A 19,263-nucleotide genomic window follows, 5' to 3' on the forward strand; every position below is an offset into this window, starting at 1 on the left:
AAGAACGAGTGGTTTTTGCAGATTGTCTGAACGTATGGTCTTTATGAACTAGGGAGGGGCTCAAAATGAATAAAAACTATTTTACTCAAATAGACCAAGAAAATGTTTCTCATTATACGTTCCTTTTAAAATGTACATATGCAACACAGACATATACATCCTTCTAATGCAAGCTAAACTTAACGAACATCTGAGCTCAAAGGTGATCTGCACCCTTCCCCCCTGAATAAACACAAGCTAGCCCCCTCAATTTTTTGCGAGGCCTCATCTGGTAATGTTTAGGGTTTCGGAGGTGCTGTATCCCAGGCAAAGAAATCGGATCATCCCGTTGGGGTTCGGATATAGCGGAGGCCCCTACAGCAACTTTATCCACCCATTGCTGATTTTCCAACACCATGTTTCACTGCCAGACCCCTCCACTTCAACACACACACACAAAACACACTTTAATATCAGACACTTAAAATAAATTTAAAAAATCTGTACAGCACAGTAAGGCCCTCTCTCCCACCACACTAAGATTTTAATCCGTTATGTAGAATTAACAGTAGAATGATCACAGTGTTAAGAAGTTCCAGTCAGTTTTTCATTCATCCATACATGACGACATCAGCCAAACTGGATCAATCCCATAATAACACTGATTGCTTTAGAGAATGACACTGCATTAAAGCATTGGTTCTCAAATTCTTCCTCTTTGATCAAATCAAAATCTTACCACATACAGCCACAATATTGTCACAAACATCATATATTTTTTTAAATATATATTAATATTAATGTTTTTGTTTCTGTGTGTGTCCATGACAAGTTGGTAGACTACAAGTTTATTTTTACTTTATAAGGTCACTTATATATATCTTTAATTGTAAATAATTTAATGTAATAGAAAATATACAAATATACAGTTTAGTCAAATTACAAAAGCGGGCAAAGAGAATGACATATTACATTTTATCTTTTTTGCTGTAAATAATATTCATATTTTACTATATATATATATATATATATATATATATATATATATATATATATATATATATATATGTTAATGAAGTGGAGATTCAAACAAGGATTTCTAGTTGCATGTATTTCGTTATCAATCTCAGTTAGTTAAGATTTGCTGCGAAAGTGTTGCTGCCGTCTAGTGTTCATAAATGGAATATCCACTATAAGAAAACATTTCCTATTAGATTGGCAAAAACACAAGTTACCACAAACTGTTTTATGACACATTTTATTTAAAAAACAAGACAAAAGCAAAGTCATAATTCTTCTATATCCAGAAAACCATCTGGACCAAATTTCCCTCCCCTCTCGCAGAAAATGAAAAAATATAAAAGTGTAAGAAAAGGAACATGAGTAGCGACACCGTAGCAGTATTTATTCTGTGTATGTAAATGAGGCCCCTGAGTACTAATCAAACAACATAGCTACCCATTAGTTCCAGGTATTGAAATCAATTATTGAGGCTAAAGGGATCCAAATATCCAAGACCAGGTAGAAGAGAAGGTGACAACACAGATTCAGACAGGGGTATGAATTGTAATACTTTAGACAAAACCATGCAAAAACACAATACAATGACCTTCCTGCTGTGATTCATAGTGTGCCTATATAATGTACAACTGTACACAGTTATTGCACACATGCAAGAAGAACAAAGAAACATTTTACACGTTTGAAATATCAGACAACAACTGCATATAAATAAGCATCCCAGAATGTAAAATACTCAAAGGGTTTCTATTACATTATAGCAGGTGTGTTCACTAGCATAAAATGAGCCAAAAACAAATAAATGTGTAAAAAGAAGTATCTAATGAAAGCTAAGGATTGACAGAACACGTAATGATGGCCAACTAAATGAACAATTCCTTCATTACTTATAAATGCAATAACATTACAAGAACACCAAAGGTTGCATCCAAAATTCGTCTTGATTTGTTGATTGAATTTAACAGCATAATCTGTTTTTAGCAGAACTGTACAGATTAACAGAACGTTCTGAATCAGCTCAGGGCATTACAAAACATGTTACATGACGTGATTGCAGAACTTGAATCTTTATATATATATATATATATATATATATATATATAATAAAAAAAAAAAACGTATGAAGGCAGGGATGAGTTAGCAGAGAGTGAACGTGGGACATGGCTAGAAAAAAACTTTCTATAGTAGTTCCACCCAACTCCTTCAAACACAGCAGCCCTGACACATTATCTATTTGATCCAGATGGTTTTTTCTGCTTCCCTTTGACGTGACAGCAAAAGGAAACAGATGAAATACATGTCATACATACAAAATTAAGATAAAAATAAAGAGTCTAATCATTCCGACAGCCACCGGTCTGTTCCTGATACACCTCGATCACATCCTCATCTTCCATTCCCAGCTGAAACAGAGATAAAAGAGCAGGAGCGGGTTTGAGTCAATTCTTTATGTCTTGAACAGCTAAATGTAGCTGAAATTTTTTGCTTAAAGCAGCTGATGAATGCTGCTGGAATGCATTATCTTGTAGCAAACTTAAGGGAATAATTCACCTAAAATTTCAATTCAATGTGAATCAGAATGGGATGTGAAAAATGTGAATAGGTTCATCTGAATATTGAGCATTACATCACTTGCTCACTAATGCAGTGAATGGCTGCCGTCGGAAAAGGAGTTCAAATAGCTGATAAAAATGTCATGCAGCTTTCAGGGACTTGATATGTTAACTGGTGGACTCGAGCTGTGGGAATTATTGTGATGTTTTTATCAGCTGTTTGGACTTTCATTCATTTCATTCACTGCAGAAGATTCATTAGTGAGCAAGTGGCCCTAAACTGTTCAAATGAAGAAACAAACTCTAGGATAGCCTGGGAGCAGGGTTTCCGTTGTCCGGTAATTGCCGGACATTGGCCGAAAAAAAAATGAAATGTCCGACAAAATTAAATCTCTCCGGTCAAATTGTCCGAATAAAATTGCCTAATAATCCCGCCCCCCCAACACAATCTGAATTTGAGAATAAGCCTAAAATGTATAAAGCAAAAATACACCGAACTTTGGCTATGTTATGAAGGAACAGGCTCGTTTGAAAGTTATTAAACATTATTACATGGCTTGGTTGAATTCCAATGTGGAATGCGGTCTGTTATTTCTTGATATCAGACCGCTGCGAAGCACTAGCGGCGCCAGGATTTTGATTGTACTGTAGGTGGGCCTCCAGAAAACTGGATGGGCCAGTTAAAATAAGCCAAAAAAAATAAATAAATAAATAAAAACGGGTTCCCCTTTCATCTCCGTTTCAGCGCTTTTCTGGGCACTGAGGACAGCGACTCAGTAGCCTACCTGAATTTAATGTGTAATTAGCATAGGTAAAAAAAAATTTCGTTTTAAATTGTTAAAAAGACATTTCAAGCTTTCTTAAGATATATTTCATGTCTGTGAGGCCTACGCTGAGTTTCGTTAAATTAGGATGAGATGCACTCCAGTTCACTAGCAATGCAAGTGGCCGCGAGGGCGCCTGCATGATTAGGCCTGTCGTCTGCTATATTTGCTTCTTATGTATTAAATCCAGGCAATTGGTTGATAAAAAAAATTATTAAAATTAAGATACAATTTATACAAAACGAAATTCACTTCAAAAAAGTATTTCTACTAAACAAAACTTAATTAAGTGGTCAAAATCATGTCTGACCCGCTCCATGTCTCTCGATATTGCGCATCTTATCTTACTCGTGCGGTTCACTTTTCATAATCAACATAAATTAAAAAATAACATTATAATATTTTAACAAATATTAAACTAAATAAGCTTATTTAATGTCTACAACATGTATAGTAGACCTAGAATCTCTATTTGTACAAATTGCTGCACATTCATTTCATTCTGAATTTTGCACACATAAGTTGAAAGGCATTTGTTTGTGCATGCATGTAAAACATATCTGCAACTTTTATCAAGTTCACTGATAATTATGCGTGCATTTATTAATTATTATCTTAATCTATAATGAAACAAGGACGAAACATATGCTTTGTTTGTTTAGAATGGAATGGATCGCAAATAGATCCAAATGAAGAAATGAACCATAGTAGAAAATGTTTTTTTTCCCGTCTATTTGAAAGTTAGGCTAATAAACATGTTGCATTCGGCGGCCTGATTATGTCATTTTTTACGTTACATAGCCTGCCTCCAGTTTTCCTCACCTTGACTAATTAAGAGGCGATACTTGACCGGCATATCATCAAAATGTCCGGAAACCGGCACCATTTTTTTCTAGCGGAAACTCTGCCTGGGAGTATGTACATTTTAAGCACATTTTCATTTTTGTGGGGTAATATTTCTATAAAACTGTAGTTTGTATGTGTTAACCACTGATTAACCAGTTGTCTTTGATTGCTTACTAATTGTGTAAGAACATTTGTTTGAACAGTTGGTGCGTATCCTGAAGAAGGATTTGAAGAATAATTATTTTTATGATTTAGCCCAGTTAATTAAAGGCTTTTTATTGTAACATCAAGTGGCTTGGAGTAATTCATCTTTGCAGTTTGATATTAACCTCAAAATATCCAAAGAGCACCATTGATTACGTGAGAGGAGCAGTGCAGCATTCTGGGCTCCTGTAGCTTTGTCAAGGAGTTTGTGTTTGTTGCATCCTTCTTTGACTTCGACACACTTTTAGGATTATTTGATTAAAAGAAATTTCACAAGAAAAAACATTTGTCTGAAATAGAAATTTTTTTGAATCAATTTTGTAATACATTTAATAATAAATTAGTATTTTAGCATCCGAATTTGACATGTGATAATGTTTAATTGTGTAAATGTTAAAACAAATATTATTATAGTTAGTATTATATAATAAGAGATACATTGGCCCAACAACATACCATGTTTATTTTCAAATAAACCCTTTTAGTCAAGGTTTTTTTTATATATCACATAACTTTGTGGATGGTGTATGTCACACACCTGTCCATGTTGGCATCTGCATAATTTGGCTAGCTTCCATCTATGATTTATGCCAAAATACCACAGAGTTTGATTGGATGCATGGCTTTGACATCAAAAACAAAAGGGAATTTTTGTCCTCTTCCGTTTACTTGCTGCAGTTTTGCTCGTGGAAGTGTGTACTGTACCTCTTTGGGGGTTTGGTTGTCTGCAATTCTCTGTCCCTCAAAAAGAAACCTTAGAGAGTTCATGGGTACACCCTGCATAAAATGCAAAAACAAACAATGTCAAAAGACGAAACCAAAATCAATAACCAGTTTATAATATTTCAATTTATGTCAGCAAACATAGCAATTTAGCTGCAGCATTTTTTCATTTCTACTGCAGTACATTTGACATTTCAGAATGTCATACTTTTCCAAAATCATGTTTTCAGAGCAGACTTCTCTTTAGTTTTTTTTTTTAGACTGTACTGAACTTCTATGGTTTTAATTTCAACTGTTAAAACGCATGTTTCATTCTTACTATGTATTACTGTTGCAAAATTATTGCTGCGATATTGTAGCTAGTTACTGTAGATCATGCAAATCAACTAACTCCAAAACCATACAAGTTAAATATGCATCTGCAATGCTAAAATACAAGACTATATCTTCTACACTTCCACTGACAGCATACGTTTTTAAGATTTTAAATTCAAATTATGTTACAAAATAATATTGTCACGGATTACATTTGTTCAGAAAATAGTTTTTTTCAAAATAGCAGCATGACATAATAATGTTGGCTATAATATAAATTTAATAAAAACATACATTAACATCATTATCACTCGTTTCAAGTCCTCATCCATATTGCACTGTATTACACCATATTCAGTATATAGTAGTCTCTCACATGTACTGATATTCTCAAATTTATAACTGAAGCAAATATATGGTGGTGGTGATGTCTCACCTGTCTCTGACTGTAGGATTCCTTCAGCTTCTTTAAATGTGTCGTCATCTTCACTTTGAAGTGGATTTCACTGTTGTCCTGCAAAAGGGAAATAAATCACACATTTTGCCAGAATGACCAAATCGTGATCTGATAACCTGAATTTCATGGTGAACTAGAAAACACCTTTCTTTACCTGACCGATTACTTTCAGTTTGATATATTCTCCATCTTTCTTCTCGCCTCCATCACTTGAGGGCTTGGTCTCCTAGTAAACAAAACGAGAGCCATTAGATTCTGTATGACATCTTGTTCTGTTTCCTATGGATGCAAGGTAATGACTGTAATACTTATTCTGGAGATGGGTTCAGTAAAACATCTCTTGGATATATTAAATTATAAAACAGATTTTAATCTGTTCAGTCTGATGTAGTTTGCTTGCTCAGTATTTACAGTATCTTCAGGCGAAAGAAACTGTAATGAGCTGTGTTTGGGTGCTTTGACAATAAACACACAACCAGGTTTACTACAGTAAAGTATCGTGGACTGATAATACGACCACAAGACCAAACATAGACCAACATGACCAATTGTAACAACTTTACCTAGTTAAATTATCTAAAATGAAAGCAGAAATAGTGGCTCAAATGTGCAGCCGGGTCCATCAGCTCAAGACAATATGAACTTTGCTTTCAGCGCTCAGAGCAGCTAACTAGCACCTAGGCTAAGTGAATGATTTGAAAAAGATATTCGCATATTTTTCAAGTTTATAAACACAGTAAATGGGACTACTGTACAAAACTCTGTAACCCACGACAATATGCGTTTTAAAACACTGCACCAAGACTTTTCCATCCACACAGTCAGTTAGCCATGAAAACACACACAGGCTAAAAAAAGATGGGCCCTCTTATTTTCATTTTTACAAGTCCGTCTTTCTCCTTTCCTCTTACAAACAAGTTTGATTCTGTAAAACAGGTTTAAACTCACCGTGTCTGACATGATATTCCGCAATGTACAGCCCTTCTTAAGATCACGATCACTTGAATTAAATAACGAACTGTAATGTGCAGTAATGTGAGGTTTTGCTACCAGAAGACCCACAACACGGCGCCGTTGGCGTCATTGGAAAAGGGGCGGGACTTCCTATGACGTCGAGTCGTTGACCCAACGGTGTTGTTTTTCTCACCACGTTCTTTCTTATTGGTTCCTTTCGCCTTCGATGAGGATAATGTTGGATACTTCGGTGAAACGTGGGGTGGCATGTACTATGCCAAAGCCAAGAGATGTTATCTCTGTTTACCGTATTTTTTCGAAAGATTCACTAAGGATTTAAAAAGTACCCAAACAGTGTTTGAAAACATTTTTTTTAAGTTGGACTGTGGATATTTAACTTTAAACTAAAATAATTTATATAGATTATAAACTCACAGAGTGTAAACTCTGTACATTAACAGTTAGGAGTGGGTTATTTAAGTGAAAAGTCTGTACATGCGGTGTTGTAATCACATTGAAAACAGCAAGAGGTTATTGTAGCTCGAACGATACTGCACATGCGCACATTTCTTCGGTAGTACTGCGCATGCACGTACTGTCCCCATGTGCACCTCGTGGAAAGCGAATCCGTGTAGCGGAAGACTCAATGTGGGGAGCGCGGCAGTGAATTTTATTTAGAGCAAGAAAAATAATAAAAATGTTAGTGTTATTCGAAACTGCCGCCGGCTATGCCATTTTCAAGGTAAGCATATTTGTTATGTTTTGTTAGAAGTATTTTTAGATTTAGGGTTACTATTAGCTAGCCAGCATAGCAGTGCTATCAGACCAATAATTTTTAGAAAGCCACGAGTTAAACTTTTAAATTATTTTCGGGTATATGCTTGCTGAATTTTATTTTATTTTTTTTGTAACTATGTACTTTACGGAATTTTTAAGTGAAGACGGTGAGTTTTGGTCCAGCGTGTGTCATGTGGCCTGCGTCGCAGAACAGCCACGTTGTGTCTTTGCGGCTGCTTATGAGATCTCTTCACGGTCTGTTTTTCGCGTTTGGACGATTTTTAAATTCATCAGTCGTATGCAATGTCATTTAGTTATTGCACAAAATTGTATAGACCCGAGAAATGCTGTTTTACATGAGCACGCAGCTATTGAATTAGCTCTTTATATGTCGTTACCGGTGCAAGGGTCCACATGGTCGAGCACTGTATGGTTTGAGTTTAGGCATCTCAAAAATGGCAGATAGATGGATTGTGTCAGCACGTTTTAATCATCAGGTTTTTGTTTTGTGCAGGTCTTGGATGAACAGAAACTCCAGCAGGTGGACAGCCTGTGGAAGGAGTTTGAAACACCAGAAAAAGCCAACAAAGTGTGAGTTGTACTTCTGTGAATTTAATTTTCGTGCTGTGTTTCATCGAAGTATGTCTATGATAATAAACCATTTTGTTTTTGGTGGAAATAAACATTCCACTCCTTTCGCACTTTCATGGGAAACCTGGAAATATCAGAGAACCTTGAAATGCTCTTTTACATGACTAGAAAGGTGATTTAGTCGATTTCTGTAGTATATATATATGTATATGTATATATGTGTGTACATGTGTCAAAAACAACTCACCGCATTTACCTTCGTTAAAATGTGTGGGAGATAAAAAAAATTTTTTATCTTGGTAATCCTTCACTGTGTCAACCTCAAAATATTTAATTTCTTTTTATTCTCATTTATGATTCAGTAACGCCCTATTCATGTATTTTTCAGTGTAAAACTGAAGCACTTTGAGAAGTTTCAGGATACAACAGAAGCTCTTGCAGGTAACTATACTGAATTGAAACATCATCACCTTTAGTGCTTTGTTTTTAGATGCAAAGCTTTTAGGCTGTCCTTCAGCCGTGTGTCTATGATGTATCTGTATATCCGACTCATGCGTGAGGTCACCAAACAGTAATTCGTCACTACCACTGAGACCACAGATTTCATTTTAATTCATGTGTTTCTAAATATAATCTTAAAATGTAAGAACACTAATATTAAAATGCACACTAATTTAAAATGATTTTCTTTTGCCTGTCGATATCAGCGGCCACAGCAATGGTGGAGGGGAAATTGGGGAAAAGTCTGAAAAAAGTTCTCAAGAAAGTTGTTGCCAAAGAGGCTCATGAACAGCTGGCCATCACTGATGCAAAACTAGGAGGCGTCATTAAGGTAAATGGAGGGGAGCATATAAGAACGGACCGGCGCAGTTTGCTATATGCATTCCATATCAAATCTTGTTGCTCTGTGAAACACTACAAGCTGTGATGATGATGACCTTTGCGTCATGTTGCTGAAAATTCATGAGGCTTTTTTGTCACTACCTCATCTGAGCTTGTGTTTACTCCTGGAAGTGTTGTTTGGTTGTGGTTATGGTTAAACATCAGAGCTGGTAATGCAAAGCTTGTGTTACTATCGCTATAGTTCTCTGCTGTTTGGACACTGGAAGTCCCTTCAGCTGAAACTCTTTTTTGCCCCCTGCAGGAGAAGCTGAACCTGAGCTGTGTGCACAGCCCTGCTGTAGCTGAGCTCATGAGAGGCATCCGAAACCAGATGGAGGGGCTTATCACAGGTCTTTCTGCCCGAGAGATCAGTGCCATGTCTCTCGGTCTTGCCCACAGGTATGTTTACAGTTAAAAATCAACAAAAATCTCTCCTTTTTAATTTTTTATGCTCAAGTCAATGATTATTCTTGCTGTCTGATTTCTTTGAGGATACTTATTCAGCATTCGTCACTACCACTGAGACCCTCTGAGCAGATATTTTTACATTAGTCTCGACTCGTTTTACACATCAATTGACTGATTTTCTTTTCATATTTCCTCTCAGTCTTTCACGGTACAAGCTAAAGTTCAGCCCAGACAAGGTGGACACCATGATCGTTCAAGCCATTTGTAAGAATGTGTATTTATTTGGACATACTTGAGCCCACATGCAGACAGGCCGTGACTTAAACAGCTGTTCACTCTCTGACTCTTCCGCCCATCTGCAGCTCTTCTGGATGATCTGGATAAGGAGCTCAATAACTACATCATGCGCTGCAGGGAATGGTACGGCTGGCACTTCCCAGAGCTTGGCAAGATCATCACAGATAACCTGGCGTACTGCAAGAGTGTCCGCAAGATTGGTTAGTACCTGCCTGTAAACATTTTATGAGGATGTCTCCATCAGATCTGTTTGATGCTTTTCCATTTTGTTGGAAAGAAAAAAGTAGAATTTTCCAAGGTTTAAAAGTCACAGGTTAAATAAAAAGAAAACCTCGAAAATATTTAAACTAATAAGTTTACTCTCTCTCAAATCATCCATGATGGGGATGAGTTTGTTTCTCCATTTAAAACACATTTGGGGAAATTTAGCATTACACCACTTGCTCACTAATGGATCCTCTGCGGTGAATGGGTGCCGTCAGAATGAGAGTCCAAACAGCTGATAAGAACATCACAATAATCCACATGACTCCAGTCTATAAATCTTGTGACAAAAAGGATTATTTATATATATATATATATATATATATATATATATATATATATATATATATATATAAATACTTTACAAATTTATACTTTAAAAAACTTATATAAGTCGCACTGGATGCATTTATTTTATTTTTATTTATTTTAAGCCGCATTTATTTAGAAACGAGAGAAAACATTCCCATCTACAGCCGCCAGAGGGCGCTCTGTTTTCAGTGGTAGACTACAGGAGCACTGAGCAGCATAGAGCGCCCGGTTCATATCAAATTAATTTTTGATAAGTCGCACCTGACTATATGTCACAGAACCAGCCAAACTATGGAAAAAAAAAAGTGCGATTTGTAGTCCAGAAAATAGTTTTTAGCAAAAAAAATTATAATTTGATTAAATAAGATATTACATTGTTGGGTTTGTTTTTAGTACTTTAAATTGTGGTAGGAATATTTGAATAGCATTCAAATAATGTCAATATTTAAATGGAAGATTTCAAATGTAATGTTTAACTGTATTTATCTTGTTTCAAATTTCTAGGTGCTCGCACAAATGTGGCATCGATGGATTTGTCTGATATTCTACCAGAAGAGATTGAGGCAGAGGTTAAACTAGCTGCAGAAATCTCCATGGGCACAGAGGTGTCCGAGGAGGACATCGCCAACATCATGCACCTGTGTGACCAGGTGTGTTGATGTGAAAATCAGCTTTTGGTTTACATGATCAGTTCCAGTGTTAATTGGAAAGCAGTTCATATAATTTAAGGAGACGTATCACCTGTAGTGTATTTATAAATTTTTCCTTTATGTCTAGGTGATTGAAATAACAGAGTATCGCTCACAATTATATGATTATCTGAAGAATCGCATGATGGCGATTGCACCCAACCTGACAGTCATGGTGGGAGAACTAGTGGGAGCCCGTCTCATTTCACATGCAGGTGAGAAAGCAAAACGTCTAGAATTTGTGATTGGAAACGTTAATTTACTTGATTAAACCTCTATCATTGTCTCATCAGGATCTCTGCTGAACTTGGCCAAGCACCCTGCGTCCACCGTTCAGATTCTCGGGGCAGAGAAAGCTCTGTTCCGCGCTCTGAAAACCCGTCGGGATACCCCCAAATACGGTCTCATCTATCACGCCTCTCTGGTGGGGCAAACCACAGCCAAGAATAAGGGTAAAATCTCCAGAATGCTGGCTGCTAAAACGGCCCTTGCCATCCGTTACGATGCGCTGGGAGAAGATACCAATTCGGAGATGGGAGTGGAAAACAGAGCCAAGCTGGAAGTACGATTGCGCTACCTGGAGGAGAAAGGGGTTAGTTAATATAGTATACAACTTTTTTTTTATTGTGTCGCAAGCAGTGATGATCATGGCTTCATGTCACAGTCCTGAAAATACAGTGTGGGTCATTAAGTCACTATCTCTTCTGAGCTTGTTTTGTGTGCAGTTGTTGTTTCATAGGAAAGCATCCTAAAGCAAAGCAACACTGTGAGTGTCTGTGTTTGCAGTCAGAATGATAAAGTCTAGATTAAAAGTTTTGTCTATTTTCTGTCTTAGATCAGACGTATTAGTGGCTCAGGCAAAGCTCTGGCAAAGGCTGATAAATATCAGCACAAGAGGTGAGTGTTTCTTCATCCACATTGTTTAGATCATACTTCACAACAACACTTCTGATATTTTGATATGCTGTTTATTGACTTTCTGCATGTAAGATCTGGAACTGATACAGGAAAAACCTCATTGCAATTATTTCAATAACATCACTAGCCAAACTTATATTGTCAGCCTTAGATTTACATTGTGTCTTTTGCTTCCTGCCAGTGATGTAAAGGTATACGACCCATCTGGGGACTCCACTCTCCCCACAGTCTCAAAGAAGAGGAAGATCGAAGAGGTAGAAGAGGCTGAGGAGGAAGAGAAGCCGGTGGAGGCTAAAGCTAAGAAAGTAAAGAGGGAAGCCCCCACAGAAGGTAACCATCCATACAGCAGAACACTGACCTAAATGGAGCTGCAGCAAGATGTTAAATACAGATGAACATTAAAGAAATATGCATTTCAGGGGAAGCAGAAACAGAGACACCAAAGAAGAAGAAGAAAAAGGAGAAGAAGAAAGCGGAGGAGGAAGCCAAGCCAGAAGAGGAGGAGCTGGCCATCAGCCCAGCAGAGGAGGTGAGAGAGGTGGAAAGATCAGTTCATCTCTGGTGGATGGTGCATTTAATATCATTCTTTAAGTTCAGCTTATCTAGGGTCCAGATTTTACATTAAAACGCTTACGTGATGTGTGAGAAGTACATCTTGAAGATTCTACATGTTACTATTTATTCTTTATAGACGACAAAAAAGAAAAAGAAGGAAAAGAAACGAGCGGCTGAGGAGGAGCCGAAGGAAGAGGAGGAAGAAGCGGCAGTCAGTCCAGCACAAGAGGTGAGGACGTGATGCAAAACACCATCAGATCCTATTTTAATTTATAAATTCTAAAACACATTTCTTTTTTCTTTTACAGACAACAGAAAAGAAGAAGAAAAAGAAGAAAAAGGCTAAAGAGGGCGACGACTAAATGAATTGGACTTTTTTTTTTCATGAACTTTGCTGTATATAAAATAACTTTTTTTATAGTTTTTGGACGACATATGATGGTCACATCCCCTTTTTGTGTGTCCAGCCCAGCTCAAAATGAACCGTTCAAGTGGACTGCTGTTGTTTCTTTAAAAAAATAATTAATTATAGGACATTTTCTCTTCATATTGCTTAATTCCAAGAGAAGAGTCCATAAGATTGATATCATTTGATGCTCCTCCTGTGTGTTGAGTTGTACTAGATCATACAGTTCAGTTAGTCTTTATAAGTGAATGGTTTTTAGGTTAAAGTGAGGATGGAATCACATTATAATAGAAATATCTCTGAGGAGTATGTTTTGTGATGTAAAACTGGGTCATTTGTGTCTCAGGATTATTAAATATACTGTATGTTTCTAGTATGTCTGCTCATTGACCTCCTTGTTTTGTGTTTTTTAGATGGTTAATGCATTTTACAAAGTGTAACATTGATTTGTAGTTTAGTAAAATATTGGTTACTGAACTTCAGTCATGGTGCTGCATGCCCAAATCTGCAGCACTTGACCTTTTATTTAATTTGATTTTTATTAAAGCACTTTGTTCCAGATGATCTCAATCCCAAAGAGGAAATAAGATGCTGCTTACAAATGTAGCGGAGATGAAACTCTGGACTGTAAGGAAATTTAGCCAAATCTTAGGATGGAGTACTTTGTGTGTGTCTGTGTTTTACATTCCTCTCCGGTTCCTCCTCTATCCTTGTTCCAGTAAGATCAGGCCAAGTCAAGAAACTTGGCCAAAATACAACATAAATTTAGCCAGCCATCAGTATGTACTTGGTCTAATGAGCAGGAGATAGAGCAGCTATTTTGATTATCTCCCTTAACATGAGAGGAAGTGACACAATCTGGATATCACTCGGCCTCTGAGCCAAGAGACAGTAAATCACAGTTCTTTGTATGCAAGAAGGCATAGAACTTGATTATCACTTTGTACTCAAGCATGGAGAATTTTGCTTCTGGTGGTCTCAAGACATCTATACTCGGCTTATTAATTGGGTGTTAATCTATATCAGTGATTCTCAATCTTTTTGACTCCAGTAACCCTTATTGTCCACAACAATATAAAAAAAATTAACTTTTAATCCTAAAAAAATGGTTTAGAAGTTGGAGTAACTACAATTAAGAACTTATGTATTTTGGCACTGAAATTGTATATTTGTTATAAAAATGGACAACAGACCCTAATTGTGAATAATTATTTATATTGATCTTGATGTTTCATTATAAATGGGAGACTGAGTACATCGATGATTTGATGTTATGCAACTTCTGTAGGTGCTAATATTGTGTCAGGCTGACACTTGGAGCCTTTACTTTATAAGTAATGACATGTTTATCTCACAGATCTCAGAACTTCCTTAATTAATAACAGTATTCAGCATTATCATTAAAACCTGATCCATTCATCTTCAGTTTAACGTTACTTGGTGTGAGCACTCCTTAAATGGTGAGAAAGAGTTGCGGTGGCAGAGATTCTAACACAGCAAACGTCTGGCCTCGTTCTCGGACTCCGTAACCCTTGCCTTAGTAGCGGAGTTCTCTCTGGTCCATTTTGGCTATTAACATGAGAAAAAGGTTTTATCAGGAATGTGGACAGATTTATGGAGTTAGCCTTGACTTTTGCAAAGTTCTGGATATGAATAACAGAGGGTGGTCATGTTGCTCACTACACAAACACAACACGTTTATAGTGGTTGACAGGTTTGAATTGGTGGCTTTCTAGAAAGGGCATTTACTTTGTAAAATACCTAATGCATGTAGCAAAGTATAATACAAAATTTAGATCTCGAGTGCTGAGAAATAAGTTCCTTATAAATTCCACATACATTATGTCAATGTGATTGTTAAGTCAGGCTTTGGCATTGTTAAATGATTGACATAGATGATGACCTTTGACCTTTTGCAATGACTTTACATGTAATTGCGTTTATTTATAACAAGATCAATTCAGCATGACTGATGAAAGTGGTGAAGTCCCTCTGGAATATTTTCTGTTATCTTCTACAGCAATGAAGTCTCTCAAAACACAAGATTTTGATAAAAGAATCATTTTATTCTTGTGTGCGAATTATGTGCATTGAACAAATTAAGACCATGTCACTCATTTTCATGCTCAACAGAAAAAAAAAAAGTTAAAGTATGTTACAGACATGAATCTTGAATGATAATATGGCACCAAATATGACAGTACATCCTCATTCTTAAAGTTTTTGTGTTTCAAGGGAAATTATTCTTGTATTACTTTTTATAGCCTCTAATAATCTTTTATGATTTGGGATTTGTGCAGTCAAATAAATAAGAAAAGCTGTGTTTTTAGTGCGGCTCTGCTGAGCTACCCATGATTGAGAGGACACTGGGGATTCTCCACTCATGTGTGGTTGCCAAGTATTCCCTATAATAATCCTCCCTTCCCACTAATCAAGACATTCATATTATTACTATCTAGTGCAAAACGTGCATATTAAACCCAAACATTCAGACAGTCAGTGGAGATAAAGTGACCTCTTAATTTAGTTATGCTCTAAAAGAACACAGGAATATTCTAGATTAAAAGTCAGTTCTACAACTATAACTAAAAAGCATATACAAGTATGTGAGTCAAAATCCAAAATATACCATGACCTAAATTATTAACTTAAAGTATTACCTAAAATTTGTAATAATACTACATTTCAAAATATTTGTATTTTTTATATATATATATATATATATATATATATATATATATATATATATATATATAATGAGTTTCAGAACATGGTTTTTACATGCAAATTCTCTTGAAATGTATTATTATTATAATATATAATATTATTTTTATTAAACCTATTTTAATAATAAAAGCAAACAAATTATGAAAACAATTATTTTACTACATTAAAGGGATACTCAACCCCAAAATGAAAATTTTGTCAATAATCACTTACCCCCATGTCGTTCCAAACCCGTAAAAGCTTAGTTTTCATCCAAAATATCTTAAATTGTGTTCCGAAGATGAACGAAGCTTATACAGGATTGGAACAACATGGGGGTAAGTGATTATTGACAAAATTTTCATTTTGGGGTGCAGTAAATATTTTAGACACATTATTTCCTTCATAACTTATTAAGTTAATGTGTTAAACTGAAAGCCCTATATATATATATATATATATATATATATATATATATATATATATAGTGGATATTATGTAATTTTGACCCACATATGCATTTTGTGGTTCATTAAAACAGGTTAATATCTATTGACATAATGTCTGTTACCACAGACAATATTTTCTCTCACAGCCAACTACGGGATACATGTGGAATAATATAAAAACCCAGCTATATAGTGTTTAGTCAAAAGGAAAATTATCTGAAAATATTGAGTATTTGTGTGGTCAAGACAACAACAAAAAAATGGATCATATTTACAGAAAAAGTACTCAGATGCATCAGTGTTTTCTAACAATTGGTTAGTATCTCAATATCTTCTCAGTCCTTTAGTCTGCTTTCAGCTGGGCACAATGCCTCCTGATTGATCTGAGCTCCTGTCAGTCGCTCTCCAAGGTTCCCACAGTACAGAAGAGAACGCATGGGCCATTTCTGTTCAAGAAGACACAGGTCCATCACTTTGATATTTCAAAATACTAAAGATATTGAGCCTAGAATAATGTTGCAATGATGTAAAACTTTAAAAAGATATGGCACTATTTTATTTCTGCCAGTGTTCTCCATTACATATTGGCCTAATATTAATCCACTTTCACCTTCACAGGATGCAGGTACTCTGCTCTCTGCAGGACGGTTTGGTCCCCCAACATCCCACCCTGGTCCAGTGTTTCGGTCAGGTGGGCGATGTAGTTAGTGGCCAGGACCAGGACGTCCAGCTTGGAGAGTTTTGTGTCTGGAGGGACGGAGGGTAAAGCAGCCTGCAGGCTGTGGAAGGCTTGTCTAAGGTTCCGAACACGACTCCTCTCTCTCGCTGCATTCTCAGGAGAGTTCTGAGTCTTACATGCCCTGAAAGGAGTTATCGGGCCAGACCTTACCTAACACAATAAAAAAGGAATGAGGGAAAACTTCTTACTGTTTTGTGAGCCTTTAGAAATGGGTCCCACTATATTAGGCAAAACTACTTTACTAACTTTATTTTACAGTAGCCTACATGTACTTATACTGTTACAGTGTAATTAATTACCCAAGAAAATACTGGTTTAAAGTAACTACATGGGTTAATGTTAGGCTTAGATGTAGGTTCAGGGTGAGTGACTAGTTATTAACCAGTTATTGTAATTGCTAATAAGTACATACAGTAGTACATGTGGAAAACGACTGTAAAATGGCGTGCTATCCAAAAAAGATGAATTCATGTGGGATTGCAAAACACTTTTGCTGCTACTGCGGTGGAAAGATTAATAGAGTATATTTTACAAGAAAATGCTATTTAAATTTTTCTACTTCAAAATTTATGTTTAATTCAATGTGTTTTCTGTTTATTTGTAATCGTTTGGGAAATTTTCTAGCAATTTCTAAATAATAAAAATGTTTCCATACTATTTTTTTAGTGTATAAAATTATACATTTAAATGTTAGTAAATGGTATTTAAATATACTTAATATAAAGTGGTTTGGAAATCTTTTATATGAGGTTCAAAAGAGTGCACTAATGAAAAAGCTTCTATTCTGCTTAACTTTTTTTATTATAAATTATATTAACAAAAATCTCAAGGTTTTTTATGTATTAACATTATTTATCATTTATATTTATTATTTGTTAATATTTTTTAGAATAATATTTCTTAACATAAAAAAATCCATTCAGTTAAACTAATTTGGCACTAATTTTGAAAACATACAATCATTTCAATATGTGAAAAGCCATGATATTCACTTTTGATGCACAACTCATGTCTCATAACTCCTTTATAACCAAACATTTGAAATCCTTTTGAGCGCAAACCACTTCTTCCTTCACTCACCCACTTCTTTGGCTCTCGATGTATTGCTTGTTTCACGCATGGTTGTGTCCATCTCTGCGTCCGGACAGCCTTTCCTCCCATCTCCCTCCTCTCCTGTGCCACATCCTCTTCCAGCGCTCGCTCTGCCATGAGAACCACCGGCGAGACCACCGAACCAGTGTCTAAATGACAGCATTTGAGCGGATCCTTCTAGATGCTTGAAGGGGTTCAGCCCTCTCCTCCACCAAAAGGCCCAATGCTCCATCCCCTCCCTCTCCTTTATCTGGTGAGGTAATGTGGGGATCTTCAAGCGGTACGTTTATCTCTCGCCCTGCCTCCCACGGGTGCTCACTGCCAAGGGAGCGGACTCAGGAGAGTTGCATGGTGTCCCCAGGCAGGTCGGCAACAGCGGGGGGTCTTGGGAAAAGTGGAGAGGCCTCTCGCAGCTGCGAAACCACAGCAGACGCAATCTTGACCCCTCGACCTGCTAGGACAACGTGACCTAAATAATGCAAAGTTATTATGTCGGCTGTCAGCTTGATGGGTGTTGATCAGACTGCTTGGGACATGTTTTTCAAGGATATCTGGATGAAGAGATGTGATGTTGTTGTACGAAAACATGAAATATTGCTGTTCGTTGGGAACTCGGAGGAATTAGAAGGACATGACTATATAATTTTTTTTATATGCTTAACACATCTGCTGTTTAACTGCTACTGGCTGACAAATCATCACATATTTGAAGAGAAAACAGGAAAATAGAACAAAGTTCCTCCGTACTTGCACAATTTATTGAACTATGCATCCACAAGAAAGAAGTTTAAAATAAAGATCTGTCTAGTCTAATATTCAGAATACTAGCTACTTCTAAAAAGAAAATGTTATTGTTCAGAGGTTTCTCTCTTATAGCTCAAGATAAGTTTTCACAGTCAATGCGATATATTTGTAGCAATAGCCAAAAATGTATTGAATTTTGTTATACCATGAATTGTTAGAATATTAAGTAAAGATCATATTCTATGAAGACATATTGTAAATTTCTCACCGTACATTTATTAAAACTTACATTTTGATCAGTAATATGCATTGCTAAGGACTTCCTTTTGGACAAATTCAAAGGTAATTGTCTCAGTATTTAGGTTTCTTTGCACCCTCAGATTCCAGATTTTCAAATAGTGGTATCTCTGCCAAAAATTGTCAGATCCTAATAAACCAAACATCAATGGAAAGATTATTTATATTCACATATATACCACATATTTTGGTTTGATGTTATTTTCTTCCTTAGAGAAAATAACAATAGAATTAAATATGAAAAAGTTGTTAACATATATAA

General features: G+C 36.1%; 3 protein-coding genes and 2 non-coding genes across 5 annotated transcripts; 3 read left to right on the forward strand and 2 right to left on the reverse strand.

Annotated features, from left to right (window-relative positions):
* Positions 1-1,221: 1,221 nt before the first annotated feature.
* Positions 1,222-7,035, reverse strand: LOC127959760 (small ubiquitin-related modifier 1). The gene is made up of 5 exons (XM_052559132.1): positions 6,870-7,035; positions 6,076-6,147; positions 5,901-5,978; positions 5,132-5,203; positions 1,222-2,402 (listed from the first exon to the last, which is right to left on the reverse strand). The coding sequence occupies exons 1-5, from the start codon at positions 6,879-6,881 to the stop codon at positions 2,334-2,336; spliced, it is 303 nt and encodes a 100-aa protein (XP_052415092.1). The 5' UTR covers positions 6,882-7,035; the 3' UTR covers positions 1,222-2,333.
* A 404-nt stretch (positions 7,036-7,439) lies between these two features.
* Positions 7,440-13,350, forward strand: LOC127959759 (nucleolar protein 58). Its single transcript, XM_052559131.1, has 15 exons — positions 7,440-7,617; positions 8,167-8,243; positions 8,632-8,684; positions 8,951-9,075; positions 9,388-9,524; positions 9,733-9,797; positions 9,896-10,030; positions 10,911-11,056; positions 11,184-11,310; positions 11,389-11,687; positions 11,931-11,992; positions 12,195-12,343; positions 12,433-12,542; positions 12,705-12,797; positions 12,877-13,350. The coding sequence occupies exons 1-15, from the start codon at positions 7,573-7,575 to the stop codon at positions 12,928-12,930; spliced, it is 1,677 nt and encodes a 558-aa protein (XP_052415091.1). The 5' UTR covers positions 7,440-7,572; the 3' UTR covers positions 12,931-13,350.
* Positions 9,160-9,243, forward strand: LOC127960295 (small nucleolar RNA SNORD11B). The gene has a single exon (XR_008154365.1). It is a non-coding gene; the product is annotated as a small nucleolar RNA SNORD11B (small nucleolar RNA).
* LOC127960296 (small nucleolar RNA SNORD11B) lies at positions 11,726-11,810 on the forward strand. Its single transcript, XR_008154366.1, has one exon. It is a non-coding gene; the product is annotated as a small nucleolar RNA SNORD11B (small nucleolar RNA).
* Positions 13,351-16,191: 2,841 nt separating the features above from the next.
* Positions 16,192-18,148, reverse strand: tcf23 (transcription factor 23). The gene is made up of 3 exons (XM_052558138.1): positions 17,949-18,148; positions 16,740-17,018; positions 16,192-16,575 (listed from the first exon to the last, which is right to left on the reverse strand). Exons 1-3 carry the CDS (start codon positions 18,075-18,077, stop codon positions 16,465-16,467), a joined length of 519 nt encoding a protein of 172 aa, XP_052414098.1. The 5' UTR covers positions 18,078-18,148; the 3' UTR covers positions 16,192-16,464.
* Positions 18,149-19,263: the final 1,115 nt, after the last annotated feature.

The sequence above is a fragment of the Carassius gibelio genome, chromosome B6, assembly GCF_023724105.1.
Source record: "Carassius gibelio isolate Cgi1373 ecotype wild population from Czech Republic chromosome B6, carGib1.2-hapl.c, whole genome shotgun sequence".
NCBI lineage: Eukaryota > Metazoa > Chordata > Actinopteri > Cypriniformes > Cyprinidae > Carassius > Carassius gibelio.

Bases quoted from the DNA above. Each gene is read 5' to 3' on its own strand.
- LOC127959760 (XM_052559132.1), bottom strand. The intron at 5,979-6,075 runs GTAAAGAAAGGT...TCCCTTTTGCAG, and splicing joins AACTGAAAGTAATCGGTCAG to GACAACAGTGAAATCCACTT. The intron at 5,204-5,900 runs GTGAGACATCAC...CATTTTATGCAG, and splicing joins AATCCTACAGTCAGAGACAG to GGTGTACCCATGAACTCTCT.
- LOC127959759 (XM_052559131.1), top strand. From the start codon at position 7,573: ATGTTAGTGTTATTCGAAACTGCCGCCGGCTATGCCATTTTCAAG. The intron at 11,311-11,388 runs GTGAGAAAGCAA...TTGTCTCATCAG, and splicing joins CCGTCTCATTTCACATGCAG to GATCTCTGCTGAACTTGGCC. The intron at 11,688-11,930 runs GTTAGTTAATAT...TTTCTGTCTTAG, and splicing joins GCTACCTGGAGGAGAAAGGG to ATCAGACGTATTAGTGGCTC.
- tcf23 (XM_052558138.1), bottom strand. From the start codon at position 18,077: ATGGCAGAGCGAGCGCTGGAAGAGGATGTGGCACAGGAGAGGAGGGAG. The intron at 17,019-17,948 runs GTGAGTGAAGGA...TTATTGTGTTAG, and splicing joins ATCGAGAGCCAAAGAAGTGG to GTAAGGTCTGGCCCGATAAC. The intron at 16,576-16,739 runs GTGAAAGTGGAT...CTTCTTGAACAG, and splicing joins AGTACCTGCATCCTGTGAAG to AAATGGCCCATGCGTTCTCT.